The following is a 21101-nucleotide window of genomic DNA, read 5'->3' on the forward strand; positions in this document are numbered from 1 at the left end:
CAGACTCTCTCTGGGTGCTATTAAATCTCAGTATAAACGTACCTGTTCTGTGCAGGTCTCAGAGGTTTTTTAGAGAACATTAGGCCACAGACAAAATAATAACGTTTAAGGAGCACACCAGGCAGGTCAGAAATAAAGTTAAGGTTATAGGTTATCAAAAACATCTCATAGAGCACTGTTTAATTCACCATCCCAAAATAAAAAGTATGATACGACTGCAAAGCATCCAAGACATAGCCATTCAATTAAACTGAAAGGTCAGGCAAGAAAACATTAATCAGCATTAATCTGCTGCATTAATTAAGCAGCGGAGATCCACTGCTCAGGTAGGAATATGTGTTGACAGGTCAACTTCTTGTGCACCTTACAAATCTGGGATTTTTTTGAAGAATAGCACAAGAAAGCTGTTGTTGAACGGAAGCTATAAGACTGAGCTACTTCACCTTGAATATGCCAACCCCCATTTTAAAACATAGTGGTGGCAGCATTATGGTGTGGCGGTGCTTTACTTCAGCAGCAACAGGTTAGCTGTTAAATACAATTAAATATAGGTCACTCCTTGAAGAAAACCTGCTAGAGGTTATAGAAGGTTTGAGACTGGAATGGATTTGAACATCCCAGCTGGACAGTGACCTTAAACATTCAGACAAAGCTAAAATTGCATGATTTAGAAGTTCATATTTATGTGCGAAAGGATCAAAGTGCACACCTAAATCAAATAGAACAGACTTATAAAATGTCTGCTCATATAGGCTCTCCGATCCGCTTGAACAACAAAAATCAGCAAAACTGGTGGAGACATACTTGTTTCATCACACTTTATCCGCAGTACTTTGTTGTCCTGGACCCAATAACGTATAGTTAAGTTTGATGCTGTAAAGTGACTAAAGAAAATGTAATGGGTATAAATAATATTGTAAAACAATGTACCTCGAGGAGATGGGTAAATAAACTCAAGAAACAAAGCCGGTTTTTCCTGCTGTACCGCGCCTGTTGCGTGAGCGCCGTGCGCCCTAAGCGAAGAAAAAAGCCACTTCCTAAAACCAGGAGCTACAAGTAAGTTGTGCGCTCCTGGAAAGTTGTGCTCCGGACTCGAGGAGCCGTCTACCTCGGTGTGTGTGTGGGTGTGTGTGGCTGGGCTTCTTCTAGGAATGCACGGCGAGGAATAAGAAACCCCGAAGCTCATCTGTATGTTATTGAATTAGAACTCAGTGTCGGTTCTGCCAGTGAGAGTATGCTGACCAGATTGCGCGTCCGAGGAGAGACTGCAGACCGCGACTTCTGAGGAACATCACGCTGAGAGCTACAGCGGCAACTTCATCATGGTCAGTAAGCGATTTAAAACCCACATCAAATCTGCAAGAAAAAATGGTTTATTAAAGCAAGATAGTTATTGAGCATTAGATGATAATAATAACTTTAAAAAGGCTCCGAAGAAGGATACTGCAGCGTCAGCGTGTCTATATTGCTTGGTAGCTTTTTCCTTTCTTTGACAGGGCTGCAGCAACAGGCTGATGTTGGGAGTGATCGGGGCGGCTGTCGTCATCACGTTAATAACAATCCCAGCAGTTTATTACAGCAGTAAGTGTTTCTGGACTATTGCCTGCCTTCTTGGTCCGTCTGTCTCTGTTCTGCGTTAAGACGGAATCCCATTTCCCAGGGTTGCATACCCTTTCGCTTCCCCTATAGGCACTCAGCTCAGGGGTTAAACTATTCCACCTAGGAATGGTACACTCCTCTAAGAAACAGTGGCCAGGGCTGGCCCAAGGTTGTATGGGGCCTTAAGCAGAATTTGATTCGGGGCCCCTCTTTCTCTAAATAACATCACCACCAGTAACAGAGTTTCAATAAAGATTTGGTGAAATCTGGGCGAGGCAGTCAAGGTTTACTTGACAGAGTTTAAAAACAATCACAGATGAAAATTTGATAAATATTATTTGCTGAGATGTATATTTGTGAACAAATCGAGCTCAAATAAAATATTAAACTCATAGGATAGGAATGTAACTGTTACCACCAAACTATGCTCTTTTAATAAGTAAGCTTGTCATTTCATTTAAATTTTAAACCAGGTAAAATCTTTTAATTTATCTACGCTGAAACCATCAAATAAAATTTTCTGGAATTCTCATTCACAAATATAACATTGTTAAGATCTACGGTCCATGTTAAAATTCAAGACTTTTTGGGAGGCCAGTAATTGTTGGCCTAAGTTTAGTTGGCTAATAAAAAAGACCCTGACAGTGGTGGTTCCTGTATGGAAGATGTTCAAGGTAAGGATATACCACACACACCCTCGCCAAATATGTATGTAACTGAACAGAACATAAAGAACTAAAATATATTTTTGCATTATTTAATCTAGAAGAAAGAATTAAAAACCACAACGTTTAGTTGAAACATCCAATTCCAGATTGATCAGTTAAAATATTGACCTTTTTTTTTAAATCTTGTCTCAATCTAAGGTGGTCCTAAATTCAAGCTCTTTTTTGTTGTTTTACAACTAGAATACTGGTTTAAAAAACAATCAAAAATTGTGTTTAAATAAATCTGTAGTCAATGAAGAAGTATTTGGTTGAAGTCTATATATTTCTATATCTATATATATAGATATATAGATATTTATATATATATATATATATATATATATATAGAGAGAGAGAGAGAGAGAGAGAGAGATATCTCTCTATATATAGATATATATATAGATTTGGCAACTTATTTACATGTGATTAAATATCTCCTGTTCTCTTTGCTCAGAAGACTGTATTTTAATTTTGCTGAAGTTTTAATAAAGTTTATTCGCATAGTTTCATACTTTAATTGTAAGAAAGTAAAACATAAAAGTGTGAAATTTGTTAAAATATCTGACTGTTTAGAAAATGTCTTTAGTTGCAACCACTTTTAAAGATTTACAGTATTGCTGTTTCTCATGAATAGAATCCAGATGTTTGGGAAGCCGACAAAATCGGCACTCCTGAAAATTGAAACCAACATCTGTTCTGTTATTTTAGCTATGCTTACCTTCTTGATGGCCGGACAGAAAAGTCAAAAGTGACAAAATGTATTAAGATGGAGCTTCATCTCTCTGCTCATCGCTGCTGTACCTACAAAGCCACAGGTGGACTCACTCCCTACCGGCAGCAGGCTCTGCACAGTAACAAGAAATATGGGATTCAGGAAAAAAACTTACCATAGCCAGTTTTAATGTGAAGGACATGAGTCATCGGTTTATATAGTTAAAGTTTAAGGCAGTACAAGAGGAATACATGTAATCAATAATCCGCTCCATGTGTGTGTAACAGCCTAAATCACACCTGCACATATACACACTTAGCTACCCACAAGCTCTTACTTTTGAGGGGGAAATGTTGCAACTATTTGCATAGCTAAAGTCTGCCTGAAACATTGACCAGGTTACATATTTTGTGTGAAGTTAGTACTAACACAGTGGTTATTATTCCATTAAAAATATCCCGGTGAGAAAATATTTACATTTGTGAGTGTGTTTGCAAGTACAGTTCCTGACCCTTAATTTCCAAGTGTGTCCCTGAAAAGTGCTCTATGCCTTTCTAGTATGAATAATAAAATGGCTAAAATTGATGGGCAATAGTTGAATAGTTGAAGTCAGCCTTAATCATTTCATTTAAATTTGTGAATGAATAACGAAGGCTGACAAAAATGACTGTACCTTCTAAGTAACACTTGTAATACCATAAGCAGCAGGTTTTGGTTTAAAAGTGCATGTTTGTGTATCTGTCCAGGATCCGGAGCCACAAAAAGGCCATTCACTCTTCAGGATTACTTTAATGACACCATCAGAAAGAAATCCTACAGTTTGTACTGGATATCGGGTAATAGTGTTTGTTAAATTGTCCTTCTTGTCTTGCTGGTCCCATAAATCCACGAAACTTAGTTTTTCTTCCTTTCCTTGTTGCTGCAGATAAGGAGTATGTGCATAAAGAAAGAGATGGGAATGTTTATCTCTACAATGCTGAAACTATGGACAAGACCCTATATTTGAGCAATTCAACCTTTGTAATGCAGATAGTTAGTCTAATATATTATTTCACAACAACTTCTTAATCTGAACTTAATAATAAAATATCTTGTACTTATTTTAACTTCAGGCCAAAGTGGAAGCTACTGATTACTGGTTGTCAGGTGATCATAAATACATTGCCTTTGAAAGCAATTACACTAAGGTAAGAAGCACCTAATAGATGTTTTTGTTGTAATGTTTCTCTTTAAACTGCCAAATCACCTGATAGGTATGGTATAAGTATGAAACATATGATGTGTCTAAAATCCTACAGAAATTTAGACATTCCTATTCTGCCTCATATTCCATCTACGACTTGGAGAAATCGTAAGTAGACTTTGCTTTTTTAGTAGATGGTTTTGATGTGCAAAAATCTATAAAAAAAGAAGGAAAACCCCTAATACAAAAAATTAAAGAAAAGGCAAACCATGATGACTTGTAAAGGAAGAAAATGTTTTCTCTTTTGAAAACTGACATCCAGTTTAATCTTTCACACCCAACTAAGCATTTTTGCAGACCAGTCACACAGACACCACATGGTAGCACAAGCTCCTCAGAGTTGCAACCCCCACTTCCTCCAGGGCAGCAGTGGGCCCCACAGAAATGGCTCAGGAATGGTGACAAAGAGTGGAAGGTGTTCACATGTGTCACATTTGGATCTGATTAAGTGGCATATATGGTAAAAAGGAAAACTCTAACCCTAACCCAATCAATCAATCAATCATAGCTTTTAGAGCACATATATTAACAGGGAAGTTTAACAGAAAGCACTTTACATAGGTTAAAAACAGAGACATAAACACTCTAGAAATAATTAAACTAAGCCAAGAAAGATAAATAAGTAAACTATTAAATAAGATGAGGAACTGAGGAAATGCAATTGTCTACTTGCTGAGAAAATTCTGGAAATAAATAAAATAAATTATAATTAACCTAACATTCGGAAAACCTAAATTATAGGGAACAGAAATAAAAAATATTTTTCATAAAATCTAAAATAATTACAAACGCTAAAATATTCAGTTGTTATTTATAATACTTGTCAATTAATCAAAAAATAATACAACAGAAATTCTAAATAAATAATTATTAACTAAAAGCCAGACTAAATAGATGTACTCTTTAGTTCACATTTGAAAAAAATCTGCTCCCTTTAGGTCTTCTGCAAGGCTCTTGCACAGGCGAAGGTCATAATAAAAGTAACATAAGTCATAAAAGTTGTAATAAAAATACATGTTTTCGGTCTACAAGACTAGAATATTTTTTTTTGTCCAATCCGTCAAAAAAGTGACCTAATCAAAGATAGGTGGTTATTCATAAAAATATAGCTTTAGGTTTTTTGTTTTTGTTTTAGGTTCTTTTATTTTTTTATCATTTGTCAGGTTTAGCCACAAACGTCACTTGACACTGTATATATTACATCTAAAACACAAACCTAAATGGAGTTCTTGAGTGTCACGTTTAAGAAAGCAAAAATATTTATAAGTCCAGAGATTTAACATAAATTGCATTTACGATCAAATTTATACTATTAACATTTTTCTTAATCAGGCAAATCTGTTTTTATTCATGCATTTACATTCTTAATATTCCTAATGTAATATGTGTGGAAGAAGAGGCCAATCATGCATTCAGTGTGGTTTTAGAGCCGCCTGCACTGAAATACCTGAATTTGCAAAGAATGCTAACTTCTGTTGAGACAACTTTCACTGTAGCTTTATTTTAAGTTTCTCTCTCATTTTGTCATCCAGTTGACACAAAGAAACCTTTATCTCCTGTCATATTTGATTAGTTATGTGAGATTTTTCTTTGTTTTTGTTGTTATGTTGTTTAATTTGTAGCTTAATCCCTTTATGATCACTTTTGGTACATACAAAAACAGTTAGGACTCTAAATACTTTTATGTCTTTGCAGAACCTTTATAACACCAGTGAGCCTTCCACGTGTGGTCCAGTATTTTACCTTTGCACCAAAAGGAAACCAATATGTGAGTATACAGTCTTTGTTCCCTGGTGTATTAGCTAGTTTACTTAAACAGTGATTCATAATGCTGTGCAGATATGACGACATTTTCTTACTGTGTGTAAAAAATTGTATATATTTTATACATTAAATTTACTTTGTAGGCCTATGTCTCAGATTTCAACATTTTTTTAAACTCCAATGTGACTGCTGAAGCAGTGCAGCTGACTCACAATGGGAAAAAGAATGAGGTCCTCAATGGCATCCCTGACTGGATATATGAGGGTAAGTAAGCTTGGTGTTGATATGTACTCTAAAAAAACTGCTGGGTTAAAAACAACTCAGTTTGGGTTATTTTTCTAACCCAGTCCTGGGTTTAAGATGGATCAAAATTAATCTCAATTGATTTAACTCAACCAGAGTTAAATATTTTTATTTTTTAATCTGCATTGAAAATGTATCATATTAAACAAATGAAGAAAACAATCCAATGTGGACAGCATTTATGGATAATATTTAAAACACACACCCATCAGCATGATTTAAAGTCATTATGAATTTAAGTTACCACTACAAAAACTGTTTTTTACTTCATAATCATATATTGCTGGAACAAAACTGCAAAAAAATGCCCTTTTTACCCTGTTTATACTGACTTAAAGTCTTTTGTTTTGGCCCTCCCATAACGCATGTGATACTATATGATATTGTTGTTACACAGTAAACACATTTCTAAAAGGTTTCTGTTCCATTTTCAGATGTTAGCACACTATCTGCCAGTATTCCAAGCCTTAGATACAGTAGAAAAACCACCTACTTCTGCAGTGACATTGCTTAAAAACTATAGTAAAACAGCTAATAATAGACAAATCACTAATTTGATGCAAAGCTTTTTTAAATGGGTAAACTGGACCAACCACAGTTGAATCTGGTCTGATCTGTCACAAAGTCTGGTGTGGACGTTCTTTCAGTTAAGACACGTTGAGTCAACTCACCACGCCTACTTGTTCAAAAGGAGGGATTGCTGCAAAGTCTTCCAGAATGAACACTTTTTATCAACTGGTTTTATGAACTGAATTTGACTGCATTGAATTATACCTTAACAAGACAGTCACTGGCTGCATACCTCCGCCACCCAACGTATTATCACTGACGCTATAGACAATCAAAATCCCGGAGCCAGATCAAGATCAATATCACCTGTCATTACTAGGGAGCTTCCTGACCCAAATGCAAAAATAACACACAGAATTGGGTACAAATCAAGTAAAATATAGATGTGCTGCTGTGTCAAGCGTCTCTTAAGAAATGCTAAGTGCTTGTTAACAGTTGTAAAACTCTGTAGTATTCAGATCTTCTGTCAAAATTTTGAACATAGCACTGTTTGGGCTAACTAGTGAGCAAAGGCTAATGTTAGCATACTGTATGTGAACAAACTTGTTATTGTTTGTTATTGTGCAGGATAATCTTACTATTTTGTATGTTATCCTTTGGAAGAGTTTTATTGAAAAATGATCAGATTATTGCACAGTTCAAAAAAGGCTCCTTCTAGATTACTTTCTAACCCAACAAATCAGAATTTCAAATGTTTGGTTAAAACTACCAAACATCTGTTCCAACCCTGCATTTTAACAAAAGAAATAACCTAGCAGATTTTTGTGTACTTTTCTGTGTGGAATATTGTGACAAATCAATTTCTTTTTGACTTTCAGAGGAAGTCTTTGCTTCGAATGAAGCAATATGGTGGTCTTCAACTGGAAAATTCTTGGCTTATGCAGAGATTAACGATACAGATGTTCAGAAGGTTGAGTTCTCTTGGTATGGATCAGAGCAATATCCTCAAACAGTGGCTTTTCCATACCCAAAGGTTTGATTATATGATTTTTAAAACAAATGTAGTCAGTTACAAGCAAAATGATGTGAGAGGTTACTGCTATTTTTTATTATAGAAATCTAATGCATTGTTCTGTTTATTCTGTTTAAAAATGATCTTAATTATAGGCCGGATCAAACCTTACCAAAGTGAAACTGTTTGTTGTTGACACTGCAAATCCCACCCTCCATTCACATCTTGCTCCTCCTGCTTCCATTGCTGGAGGGTCTGTATATATATATATATTAATAATCCTGCATTAACGCTTCATCCTAATTTCAAAGCAGAGGTAAATGTGATGTATTCACAATTCGCCCCAATTGGAGACCTTGTCACTTTCTCTTGCCTTTTACGCAGTGATCACATTTTGAGCTCAGTGACCTGGGCAACAGATGAACGTGTCGCTGTGCAGTGGCTCACAAGGAGACAGAATCATGTGGTCGTAGCCATCTACGACATTGATGGGAGCAGCTGGAGAGAGAGAGAGGTGGATGTCACGACTCTAGTTACCTGTTCTGACAGGAAATCCTCACTAGTTTCCAAATAGATGATTCTAAGAATTCAACTGATGCTAAATTAAAACATTTACTCTTCACAGACATTTGAGCAAACCAGCAAGACAGGTTGGATTGGTCATGTAAGCTCCCAAAAAGTTATTCATGTTTTTCACATTTTCTTTTCATAATTTGTATTTAATGTGTGCTTATTGAATGATTCTTTTTTTCCCAGTATATGCCACTGCCCCTTTTCTTTGCTGAGGATAAGCTCAGTTTCTACAAAGTAATGAGCAACACTCAGGGCTACAAACATATTCATCACATAAAAAATGTAAGTTAAATATTTTTTGGCAATATGCAGCTAAATCATTCCCTTCTTCCTTTCATTTATTGAATTGTTTTTTTTTTGTTTTTTTAATAAGGGTAAAGCCACACCAATTACGTCTGGGAAATGGGAAGTTATTTACATATCAAAATTAACCAGAGATGCCATGTAAGTGAAAAAACAACAGATTTAATGCAAATTCATACATATATTGGTAGACATAAAAATCACTTATGTTAAATTGCTTTCCACAGATATTTTGTAAGTAATCAGCATCAAGGGATTCCTGTCAAGAGAAATCTTTACAAGTAAGTAGTTCTTGTGCCTATTATCTTACTGAAGAACAACGTTAAGGTTATCTTAGGGTGATACAATATTAGAAAATCATAAATATTCAAATTATATATCAGTTGCAATAAATCCACAGTTTCCTGACTGTTTTTCTCATGTGTCCTTCCAACAATATGTAATCTGTCAGGTATGGACATCTAACAGTGAGGCTCCAAACAACAGGCTGAAAATGCTACTGGGATGCAAAATGCAAAATTGCAACATATTAGTCATAAGTGTATGAATTTTAAACTGTCCTTTCCAACATTATTGTTGTGCACATTCATATTGCTATGACAGTACATTTACAACACATTGATCAACCCAAGTTCATATTCATATACAGAAGCTACAGTGTCCCTGTGTCTGGTAAAGAGTCTTAACAAATTGTTGCTGTAGCAGAATGTCAAACTAATCCTTTTTGGAAAAATCCAGTCTTTAGTTGAAATACATTAATTCAGTGGAGAAGGCTGTATTATTTGTACATGAAACCATGTGCATCACAGTTATTGGTACCCCTTGTCTTAAAATGTTGCTGAACAACTCAGTTACAAACAATTTTCAGTTTTCTGGCAGAGATTACTAAGTTTGCATCAAAATATATATGTACTGCATTGGTAGTTGGTACTTTGTGATGTCATGTACTCTAACAAGGTTCATCGGGGCATTTGGAAGAAAAACAGCCCACCAGAATCACAGATCGTCCACTTTACAGGGCCTTGTATTTGTAATGCTTGACTCTCTTCCACTTCTTTTTAGCATTTTCCAACCAAAAAACATCTGTGTATTAAGGATTTGATATGATAGACCAACACAAAACAGCCAGTAGAATTAAAATGATGCATGGTTTAAAAATGTTCAGGGATACCTATAAATAAAGTTCAGTTCGATTACTTGCCTTCAGAAGTTACCTAATTAGTAAATCGGGCCTACATGTCTAATTTAATCTCAGCATTCATACTGCTGCTCTGTTGCAGAACTTTAGTTCTTTAGATCAACTAATTTGTAAGAAAATGACACCAAAAATGACACCAAAAATTCAGATAAAATAAATTGAAATTTGCAGTTATAATGTTCTAAAATGTTCCAAAATGTCAAGGGGTGTGATTACTTGCACATTGGGGATGATGGGGTTTTCATCAATGTTATAAGTAATACTATAATGAATTTATTTTAAGCCTTGCTCTGTATATGAGTTGTAGAACCAAGAAAGACGCACACTGTTGGAAGAGCTAGTTAGACTTTTGTAAAACAATATTTACATAAGATTTTCTCCTTTTTTTTGTCAGGATTATGCTTGGAAGCAGCCCCTCAGCCCCCCAGTGCCTCACCTGTGACTTGGACAAAGACAGGTGTCAGTACAACTCAGCTTACTTAAGCGTTGACGCCTCCTTCTACCGAATGGACTGCTACGGTTAGTTAGCTTTATACGTGTTCGCAAGCAATAACTCAACCATGCAGGAAATATCTGTGAACAATAATCAAAGTTTAGACGTCACACAGATGGCTAATATTGGTGTGCTGTGTCTTTGCGGATTTATGTCTGTTTTGTTTGGACTAGGACCCGGATTGCCCCTTTACACACTTATGGATAACAGGGACTCGGGTGCAGGAACAGGTCATTTTTTTATTATGATTTACTGATTTTTATGTGTCTTCAAGTGACCAAAATGTAAAAAGAAAACATAAAAAACTAGAAAATGTTTGATCTGATTGCTTTGAATGTACATCAGTAATTTTAAGGTTTTTTTTTTTTTTGTATATTTTTATTTTTATTTTAGAGCTATTGATTTTGCAAGACAACAAGGATCTGGAAAACCTGCTGTCTGAATTTCAAATGCCAACAATGAAATATGGCACCATAAAGATCGCAGGATTTGGTGAGAAAATGCATGTTTAAACCACAGACATAAATTCTCATTTAAAACTGTACATGTAGGCTTTCTTTTTGGCTAGATGCATCATTCTGTAAAACATCACTTCAAACTACAACCCTAATTCCAATAAAGTTGGGACGTTGCGTAAAACTTAAATAGCATTATACATATTGATAAATTTATTATGTTGGTATAATGCCTCATAAAAAGCTTACAACAATACTTTCTGAAAAGCATCAGTTTCTTCCTGTTTTTCAAATCTTGTTTTTTGTTCAAACCAACAGATCTGTGGTATGAAATGATGTTGCCACCAAATTTCCAGAAGTCCAAAAAATATCCTCTTCTTATCTACGTGTAAGTAATCACTGCTTAGAGCAGCACACCTTACCTTCTTGGAATGCCTCATCATGACCCTGTCCCTCGCAGGTACGCTGGCCCCTGTAGTCAGAGCGTAACCTACGAGAACAAGCTGAACTGGGGCACGTACCTCTCCAGTTCGCACGGAATCATCGTTGCCAGCGTTGACGGAAGGGGAAGCGGTTACCAGGGCGATAAAATAATGCATGCAATCTACAGGCGCCTCGGGACATTTGAAGTGGAAGATCAGATATCAGCCGTGAGGTAAAGAGAATTAACTTCTCATTCACTTCTGTGATTCATGCTGGCTTTAAACTACTTTCTTATCTCAGTGTGGTATTACAAGTGAAGGAATTTGGTTTATTTTCTCCTCAGAGATAACATAAATTCTATCTTACAGGAAATTCATCGACATGGGTTTTATCAACAAAGATAGAATTGCTATATGGGGCTGGGTAGGTTGCCATTGTCTTGTCTCTGATGTAAATCAGTTACATTTTCTTTGTTTATAAGTATAAACCCTCATCTCTTCAGTCATATGGTGGTTATGTCTCCTCAATGGCTTTGGGTGCTGGCACTGGACTCTTCAAGTGTGGGATTGCAGTGGCCCCAGTAGCCAAGTGGGAATATTATGGTATGTGATCAGTACTTTCTTGCTAGTACTTGCTTAGCACCAGCTCTTTATGTTTCTACTGGTGAAGCATTGATATTGGCCCAAAAAAACAACAGTTCTGTCCCATCACCAACGTTTTTCTTTCCTTCCTTTCTTTCCTTTATTGTATCCTCCTTTTTACCTTCCTTCTCATGTTTTCCCTCTTTTAAAGCATACCTGCTGTATAATAATCTGCCATAGAGTTAAAATGAACTTTATTTTAAAGTGAACATGAAGAACTGAGAAAAAATGTATATAATTTATACACGAATAATGTGAAGGAAACCCATAAATAGTATGTCTGTATGAGTCTGAGCTATATGCAGTACCCAAACATGGGTTAATCAAGTGTTTTGTTTTTTGCAGATGTGGTTTACACTGAGCGCTACATGGGAAAGCCATCAGAGAATTCAGACTCTTACCAAGTAAACATCATACAGTTAACCAAATCAAACCTCCCTTAAAGGGTCAAAATACCATTTGTCCTAATTTATACAACTTTTCTTTGTCAGTTTGGTTCAGGCTTGTAGCTCACGATACCATGAATATATTGCACTTTATTCCTGTTTAGATATCACTTTTTTTGCTGTCAGAAAGTTTTTTTTTTAATTACTTACCTCCTTTGAAAAGTATAGAAAGGCCAACTATGATTTTTGAATATCTAACACTTTAAAAACTGTTAGCCTTTTTGGCTCTGAAAATACATTTCCCATTTAAGATGCACTGTTCTGGTTTGAGACACAAGGTGCATTATTAACTCTGGATTTTCTCTTTTCCATTTCATAGAACTCCACAGTCACATCAAGAGCTAAGAACTTTAAAAATGTTGACTATCTCCTTGTTCACGGCACAGCGGACGGTACGCTCAGTGATTTCTTTTTGCTAAATTCTGTTTTTGAACATGCGCTAACCATTTTTCCCATCGCTTAGTAACAGAATAAAGTCACGCACAAATGGTCTGTTTTTGCACCAAAAAAGATTTCAGCTCTGACATTCAGTCACGTAGTGATATGCTTTTCTTCCTTCAGACAATGTCCATTTCCAGCAGGCTGCACAGATCTCCAAAGCTCTGGTGGATGAGCAAGTAAATTTTGAGGCAATGGTAAATATTGGCAGAGTGAAATAGACTAATGTTGGTCTTGAATGTGTTTTTGTTTAAAGAGTTTCAAATGGAAAAAGACCACCATTAATTGTTATGTAAGAAAAATAACAAGTTTGAGCATATTTGGTTAAGTAGAAATGCATGTAAAATCAGTGTCTTTGCACTAATATTGTTCTGGTTTTAATTTCAGTGGTACACTGACAAGGATCATTCTCTCAGGGGACCAGCCTTTCATCATACATACACGCTCATGAGCCACTTTCTACAGAAATGCCTCCTTAATCCTCAATAGATGTGAAAATAATCTATAGCATTTATAACGTAACATTTTTAAGCAGTTTGCTTCTCTTATTTTTATTATTATTGTGAACAGTCAGGTGAATTTCACATGTTTCATTGCTCATAAAGTTGAGCACCTTTGTTATTAAGATGTGTGACTTTTAGAGAAAGCCACTGCATGTATTTAAAGGTTGTTTTTTAATGTTAATGTGATGACATGCAGTGGATAAATCACACTGCAGTGATTGTTGTGGAGTGGTGTCTTTACACTTCTGATATTGCTGTGATGAGGATACAATAAACATTGTTTTTAAATACAAACAGCTTTTTTTTCTTTTTCACAAACTGCAAGTCAGTGCTTAAAGGCAATTACAACCACATTTAACCGTCACTGTCATTTAAAAACTGTGCCCCTGCATACTTGTTTTAATAAGCAACAATCTTTAACAAACGGTTAACAAATAAGCAACTACCAATGCTACTAAACAATAAAGGGATGGTCAATTAGCTGGCTGTAAAGAAGTATTACCATGTAATTCTTGGAATCCATCTGTTATATGTAACGCTGTGCCTTGTTTGCAGCTCAGTGCTAGTACATAAATATAACCCAAATCCAAAGCTCCCTGGATTGAATATTTTTATTCAGAACAATTATTTTAAAAAGTCAGTTTGGTCATCAGGTAATTACTAAGCTATTAATCTATATAGTATAGTGTTTGGAATACCTGCCTTTACTATTTAGCAGTAACCTACAGTTTAGGTGACCTATCCACAACACATTGTACTATTAGGTAATATCACAAGAAACAGCCGGCCTACTAATTTTAACTATACAAATATTCATGGTCAGTTCTTAGATGCCTATAAGGCATTTGGTAGAACTAAATAATGTAAACATTTATATAACTTAATAAAACAGAATATATCACCTATTGCATTGAGTCTGCTGCTGTATGTGCTGTATTAATCAGCAGATAAAACTAAAATTGCGTCCGATAAATTTGTTGTTTGCAACCAGAGTTCTGCCCCCATCTTTTTAAGTATGTGTATGAACAGTTTACTGCACTGTAATACACTGTATCAGTTTTCATGCAAAGCATATTACAATTTGCTATTTAGAGGGCTTGGATATGTAGTTAGTGATGCGGGATTTTAAATAAATGTTAAAAAAATTAGACTGTCTGTGACTTGGGTATGCTGAGAAAAATACAGTGCCTTGGGAAAGTATTGAACATTTTCACATGTCATTTTACAATCACAAACTTCAATGTATTTTATTGGGTTTATTTGTGATAGACCAGGTTGTGAAGTGAAAGCAAAATGATGCATGGTTCTAAAAAGGTTTTACAAACTGGATCTGAAAATTGTGACATTCATTTGTATTCAGCCCCCTTCACTCTTAAACCAGAAATCCAGTGGAAACTGTAGGGGTTAATGTTATCATTTTACTTGTACTTTCTGTGATTTATTTATTTTTGTATCAGATTCATTTTTATATATTTATTATTTATATCATTTGTTTATGGGCAAAGGAAAGGGAAAGTGTCAAATTAATAGAGTTCTTTACATCTAAATGGATTAATACTATACACAATAATAACCACTGAAAACTATTCAGTTAATTATATACCAAGTTAGGGTGATAGTTTCAGATCAGAGAATGGGAAAATTATAAAAATCCAAAATTAATACAACCCATGCTTTAAACTGACCATTGGTGACATTTAGAAGAGTGGAAAAAGGGCAGAAAGAGTTTACTTATCAAATGTGTGCCAGAAAATTTAGTTACCTAAGCTTCTAATTGTTTTAGAGCTTTTGCTAGAAATGAGGGGGAATGGCCTAGTCAAAGTTTAGACCTGAATCCCTTTGGGAATTTGTGGCAAGACTGTTCTTTACAGATGCCCTCTGTCCAATTTAACTGCTTGACTTTTTGCAAACCAGAATGGGCAGACGTTTTAGTCCCTAGATATGCACAACTGATACACATTGCCTAAAAGGCTTGCAACAGCAACTGAAGTGAAAAGTGGTTTTACAAAGAAGTGAATACAAAAAGATCAAATTGGATTCATTTGTAAAACACAGTGAAACATATGTATCATTTTCCTTCTGCTTCGCAATCATGAAATAATTATTTGCTGCTCTGCCACATAAAATCCCAATCAAAAATGTTGGTATCCAGAGTGGTCATGTAACAAAATGAGAAACAATCAAGTTGTATTGAAAAGAGATGTTGTTAATGGTGGCAAACCTTGGCCCATAAAATTCATTCATCAAAAATAAGCAATTTATAAAATATTATTGTCATTGCTACGGTGTGCTATGGGGAGACCTATTTAGACCAAGTGTTGCATTTGTCTTTGGCTTGTCATAAGAACCTCAGATGTATATGAGGTGTTTCACATCAAACTCGCTATCAATAAATTGTTGTCAACAAGAGCCACTCTCACTGTTAAATTTAAAGAGTTGCTTTTGGCAATATATTGGTAATTGTCTCTTGGGCAAAAACAATAAAATCTTAGAAAAGTTTTGCAATTTGCAATCCTTAAAAATTATTAAAATGTATGCAGGAGAAAAGGGAGTTCAGTGTGTTTCAGTGTAGCTCAAGATAGTCAGGATAATAAATTAAGAGATATTAAAACAAACAGCAGTGTTTTATGCCTTTAATGTCCTGTATTTGAACTTAAGGTTTACAACTTGATAAGTTTTCCTACATGTTAGATTATATTTCTTGTAGTAATAACTGTATTAGTTCATTTCCTTTTTCCAGTTTTTAATTATTAAGTTTTTTTCTTGCTTTTTGTCTATATGGGCTGTTAATAACAAAACCTGTAGAAAATGTACATGTTAAAGTACATGTCCTTTTTGATTCAGACACTTAAAGTAGCAGATTTTTTTCACCATCCAGCTGTCACGCTGTAATTTTTTAACCAATGTTAAATACGTTCAGAGCACTGAGCCAGAAGCTGACTAATGGCTTGAGAGTAGTTGAGGATGTGCTAAGGTTTTTTGTGACGGAGGGAGTCACCTGAGACAATGCTCCTCAGCTCCTCTATATAAGAGCGTGCAGATGAGGAGGGGACCACGAAGAAGCAGGAGAGAAGAACGATAACAATCAACGCAAAGCAAGATCCCTCTCTTAAACAATCTCCTCAAAGAAGCACAGGTGAGAATTCTTTTCTTGAAGCTCAAATATCTTGCTTAGGAAAATATACTATTTATCTTTATTTTTGCTTATTTTCAGGCAGCTCAAACAATGAAAAGTGCTCAGTCTCTTGCTGGACTTCTGCTCCTTATCATCATTCAAAGCAGCTGGCAGGTGCCTGACCAGGACACAGACCGAACACCGCTGTAAGATCATGTTTTTTGTGATCACTCTTATTAATCTCTTTTCTTAGTCCTATTTTTTCTCATAAGTAGTAGTAGTTGGTCTTTAGAAGATACAATTTAATTGATTCAAGCCCCACCGATCATAGTTTGTGTACTATTTTCTTAGTTTACATGAAAACAGTAATTTCCAAAATAGAAAAGGATAAATATTGTCCTAAGCACTCTGCTTATAATTTTTATTTTTATTTAGAACATTTAATAGACTAGATTTCTTATTAGTCCATGCTGTAATTTCTTTAAGTTGAATAGCAATAGTTTAGTGGTAGAGTTATGAAATCTTTGCAATGTAAAGTTTGGCAGTTATGGCTACAAAAAGTTTAAATTACAATAATAATAATAATATAAACCATAGTAAGAACATGTTGTTAAGGAATCATTCATAACATCTGGCAGATGTAGGTTTTAAGTAATCGTTTCATTTTACAACATCTTCCTTCTGACCTGAAGTAATATTGACATTTTGAAGTGACCCTGCCAAAGTTCTAACATGAATCTGATATTAAATCTGTTGAGGAAGCTAAAGATTAGAGTAGTAGGAAAATACAAACTGGGTAAATATTGCTAAAATATTGCACCGTATCTAGCTGTTGTCTCATTTTTTAAAACTGATGCCTGTTTTACATCATTTTACTATCGTTTTGAGAAATCCGTCTTTGATGTCCTACCAGAAAAAAAAACTTCTTGGTTGATTAAAAATCCAGTTCTGCCAGGGGTATGATTAATTGTAGGTTTAATTGTTAATATGTGCTTGTTGGTAGGAATGAATGTTGCACCTAGCAATGTAGCTGTGACAAAGAAGAAGAATCTGCCCAGCAGGGCTTTCACGTTGCAAAGCTTAATTCTAGAAGTGTGTTATATTCAACTCAGCTCTTTCTATCATGTGTCCTTTTTAGGTTGCTGAGTGAAAACTCAATTTTCACTGATCCCATCCAGTTCCCAAACATGAAGAGGCACTCAGAGGGAACATTTTCCAATGACTACAGCAAATACCTGGAGACAAGAAGAGCACAAGACTTTGTCCAGTGGCTGAAAAATTCAAAAAGGAATGGGTGAGTGCATGTCTAACTGTTACAATGAAGTGTCTGATATACAGTATTTGGTAAGTTATGTTTCATAAAGCCAGAGTGGGCATGGCAAATCCTGTTTCTACTACAGGAGCTTATTCAGACGCCATGCAGACGGTACCTACACCAGCGACGTGAGCTCCTACCTGCAGGACCAGGCAGCCAAAGAGTTTATTTCCTGGCTGAAGACCGGCCGAGGCAGAAGAGACTAAACTCCTCAAACTGTTGTTGTTCTTGAAAAACGATGCACCTATTTTTCACTGATTCTGTGCAATTACATCTGTCACAACCTGTACTACACTTTCTCCTGGTAACGCGATTAAATTCCTCTTCACAAGAAGCCTTATCGGCCTTCAGTGGTTGAGGGAGATGCTTTTAGAAACATTTAAAAACACATAAGTGACTAAATATGGTTGGAAATTGTATGGGGCATTAACTGATTACATATTTGATCATTTCTTATTCACTTAAAATTATGTTGCTGGTCCAACCTTCACATCTAGTATTAATCTACCTTTTCTTGCAGTTTTCAGTTAAGAAATGTGTACAAGTTTCATCTTTAACGTGTTAAATCAAAAGGAGTAGCAGAGGATACATGATGTTTTTTACACAGGTCCCTCTTTTTAAGATCCTTTAAAAAAAGAATCCAATAAAATTCAATTCAAATGCTGTTTTAAGGACCATTTTTTGACTTGAGCTAATAGTACCTTACACACAGTGTTAACCTATTGCTTTGCAATCTGATAACCCGGTGTGTAGCACTTGTTTCCTGTTAAGTTCTCCTCATCCTCCTTGCCTATGGAGGTAGAACAAAAAAAAAAAAAACATGTTAATCCCCTGGGAGAATCATGCAGAGGGATTTCTGCAAGGCAACACTGCGATGTGTTTCACCTGTCAGCTGCTCACTGGAGAAGGATGATGATGATCAGACCTGCACGCAAAGGACAGTTCAGCTAAATAAAAGGAAATCATATCAATCAGCTCGGCATCAGACTGGCTGATTTCCTCGTAGCACCAAGAAGGAAACAGTAATTCACATGGGTCAGCAGTGTGACACGCTCAAGGGATGTCCCACCTCTCTGAGCTGTCATCTGCAGCACATCAAACCATCTGTTGATTGTAAAAGAGAACCTCTGCCCACTTGTGTTCTGTTTGATGGCCAGAGCTGTGAAGGTGAAGCAGCTGCACTGACACTGGGCGTTCTTGCCATGTCATCTACAACAGAGGCACGCATTAACGCAACAATCTAATCTGCCTACAGGAGATGTGATGTGTGATCTGAGCCTAACAATAGGAAGTCCTTGCTTAAAAGCTGCATATTAATTTGACTTTAAAGCCATAATGGTTTAACATATTCTTTATTAGGATTTCTTTCACAACTATATACAGCAACATTTCAGTATATTACAGCATCAATAAAACAATACTTTTCTTTTTAAAACGATTACAATCAAAAGGGGAAACTTCTTGAATTATTGAGGTTTCCACACTGACAACATACAGACAATAAAATACTTTCATAAACACTTTTAAAACAATGTACTGCACAAGTCAAAGTTTTATTCTTTGAAAGGTTGACAGCGGTAAAACATGTGACAGAGTTAAGTGGCTTGATGCAGTTAATTTAATAGAAATATAATACTAAAGATTGAAGAAGTACACTGTCACTAGAAAGCAAAAGATTGTAAGACTTTTTCACATTACAAAATAAATCTACAGAAAAAACAAATAAGTATAATCTTAAAACCCACAAAAAATATATTTATATAAATAAACGTTTTAATACATGAATAGGATAACATCATTTAGGTGCAAGGAACTATTGCATTGTGTTTTCTCAATTGTATAGTATGTAATTTGGTTATAAACATATAGTTAAATAATACCAGTCACATAAACAGAAATATGTACAGATTACATGTAATAACAGTGTAGTTTTTAAAGGTTTCACAGTTTAATTGGTTTATAACCAGACTGTTCATGTATGATCTTGATCTACATTCATTTCCTTGTAAACAGTTTTAAAAGTTTAAACCTTAACCTTGACATTCCATCACAGGATAGAGAACATTCTCTACAAAGTTCATACCGGACCTTTGTTTTTCCACCTTTTCCCGATTTGGTGTTTTATTGCACTCCCATGGGAAAACATTTGTTCTTGGGATGATATGTATATATATATACAGGTCCTTCTCAAAATATTAGCATATTGTGATAAAGTTCATTATTTTCCATAATGTCATGATGAAAATTTAACATTCATATATTTTAGATTCATTGCACACTAACTGAAATATTTCAGGTCTTTTATTGTCTTAATACGGATGATTTTGGCATACAGCTCATGAAAACCCAAAATTCCTATCTCACAAAATTAGCATATCATTAAAAGGGTCTCTAAACGAGCTATGAACCTAATCATCTGAATCAACGAGTTAACTCTAAACACCTGCAAAAGATTCCTGAGGCCTTTAAAACTCCCAGCCTGGTTCATCACTCAAAACCCCAATCATGGGTAAGACTGCCGACCTGACTGCTGTCCAGAAGGCCACTATTGACACCCTCAAGCAAGAGGGTAAGACACAGAAAGAAATTTCTGAACGAATAGGCTGTTCCCAGAGTGCTGTATCAAGGCACCTCAGTGGAAAGTCTGTGGGAAGGAAAAAGTGTGGCAGAAAACGCTGCACAACGAGAAGAGGTGACCGGACCCTGAGGAAGATTGTGGAGAAGGGCCGATTCCAGACCTTGGGGGACCTGCGGAAGCAGTGGACTGAGTCTGAAGTAGAAACATCCAGAGCCACCGTGCACAGGCGTGTGCAGGAAATGGGCTACAGGTGCCGCATTCCCCAGGTGAAGCCACTTTTGAACCAGAAACAGCGGCAGAAGCGCCTGACCTGGGCTACAGAGAAGCAGCACTGGACTGTTGCTCAGTGGTCCAAAGTACTTTTTTCGGATGAAAGCAAATTCTGCATGTCATTCGGAAATCAAGGTGCCAGAGTCTGGAGGAAGACTGGGGAGAAGGAAATGCCAAAATGCCAGAGGTCCAGTGTCAAGTACCCACAGTCAGTGATGGTCTGGGGTGCCGTGTCAGCTGCTGGTGTTGGTCCACTGTGTTTTATCAAGGGCAGGGTCAATGCAGCTAGCTATCAGGAGATTTTGGAGCACTTCATGCTTCCATCTGCTGAAAAGCTTTATGGAGATGAAGATTTCATTTTTCAGCACGACCTGGCACCTGCTCACAGTGCCAAAACCACTGGTAAATGGTTTACTGACCATGGTATCACTGTGCTCAATTGGCCTGCCAACTCTCCTGACCTGAACCCCATAGAGAATCTGTGGGATATTGTGAAGAGA

The 21101-nt window shown here is 36.0% G+C and overlaps 2 protein-coding genes across 3 annotated transcripts; both read left to right on the top strand.

Annotated features, from left to right (window-relative positions):
- The first annotated feature begins 1183 nt into the window (after positions 1-1183).
- LOC124871977 (fibroblast activation protein, alpha) lies at positions 1184-13617 on the top strand. Of its 2 annotated transcripts, XM_047371626.1 has the most exons (26): positions 1184-1325; positions 1497-1581; positions 3765-3854; positions 3944-4038; positions 4131-4205; positions 4317-4369; positions 5957-6029; positions 6169-6289; positions 7717-7871; positions 8006-8103; positions 8235-8364; positions 8476-8514; positions 8607-8705; positions 8797-8867; positions 8954-9007; positions 10319-10443; positions 10591-10647; positions 10811-10909; positions 11191-11260; positions 11333-11527; positions 11664-11718; positions 11798-11897; positions 12282-12340; positions 12702-12774; positions 12944-13017; positions 13208-13617. In XM_047371626.1, the coding sequence occupies exons 1-26, from the start codon at positions 1323-1325 to the stop codon at positions 13307-13309; spliced, it is 2250 nt and encodes a 749-aa protein (XP_047227582.1). In that variant the 5' UTR covers positions 1184-1322; the 3' UTR covers positions 13310-13617. The 2 variants fall into 2 exon arrangements, with proteins under 2 accessions (XP_047227582.1, XP_047227583.1); XM_047371627.1 differs by lacking the exons at positions 1184-1325; positions 1497-1581; positions 3765-3854; positions 3944-4038; positions 4131-4205 and having other exon boundaries at positions 4317-6029; positions 6182-6289.
- Positions 13618-16345: 2728 nt separating this feature from the next.
- Positions 16346-18418, top strand: gcgb (glucagon b). Its single transcript, XM_047371141.1, has 4 exons — positions 16346-16459; positions 16538-16644; positions 17577-17732; positions 17839-18418. The coding sequence occupies exons 2-4, from the start codon at positions 16550-16552 to the stop codon at positions 17957-17959; spliced, it is 372 nt and encodes a 123-aa protein (XP_047227097.1). The 5' UTR covers positions 16346-16459; positions 16538-16549; the 3' UTR covers positions 17960-18418.
- The last annotated feature ends 2683 nt before the right edge of the window (positions 18419-21101 follow it).

This window comes from Girardinichthys multiradiatus, chromosome 7, assembly GCF_021462225.1.
Source record: "Girardinichthys multiradiatus isolate DD_20200921_A chromosome 7, DD_fGirMul_XY1, whole genome shotgun sequence".
Classification (NCBI taxonomy): domain Eukaryota; kingdom Metazoa; phylum Chordata; class Actinopteri; order Cyprinodontiformes; family Goodeidae; genus Girardinichthys; species Girardinichthys multiradiatus.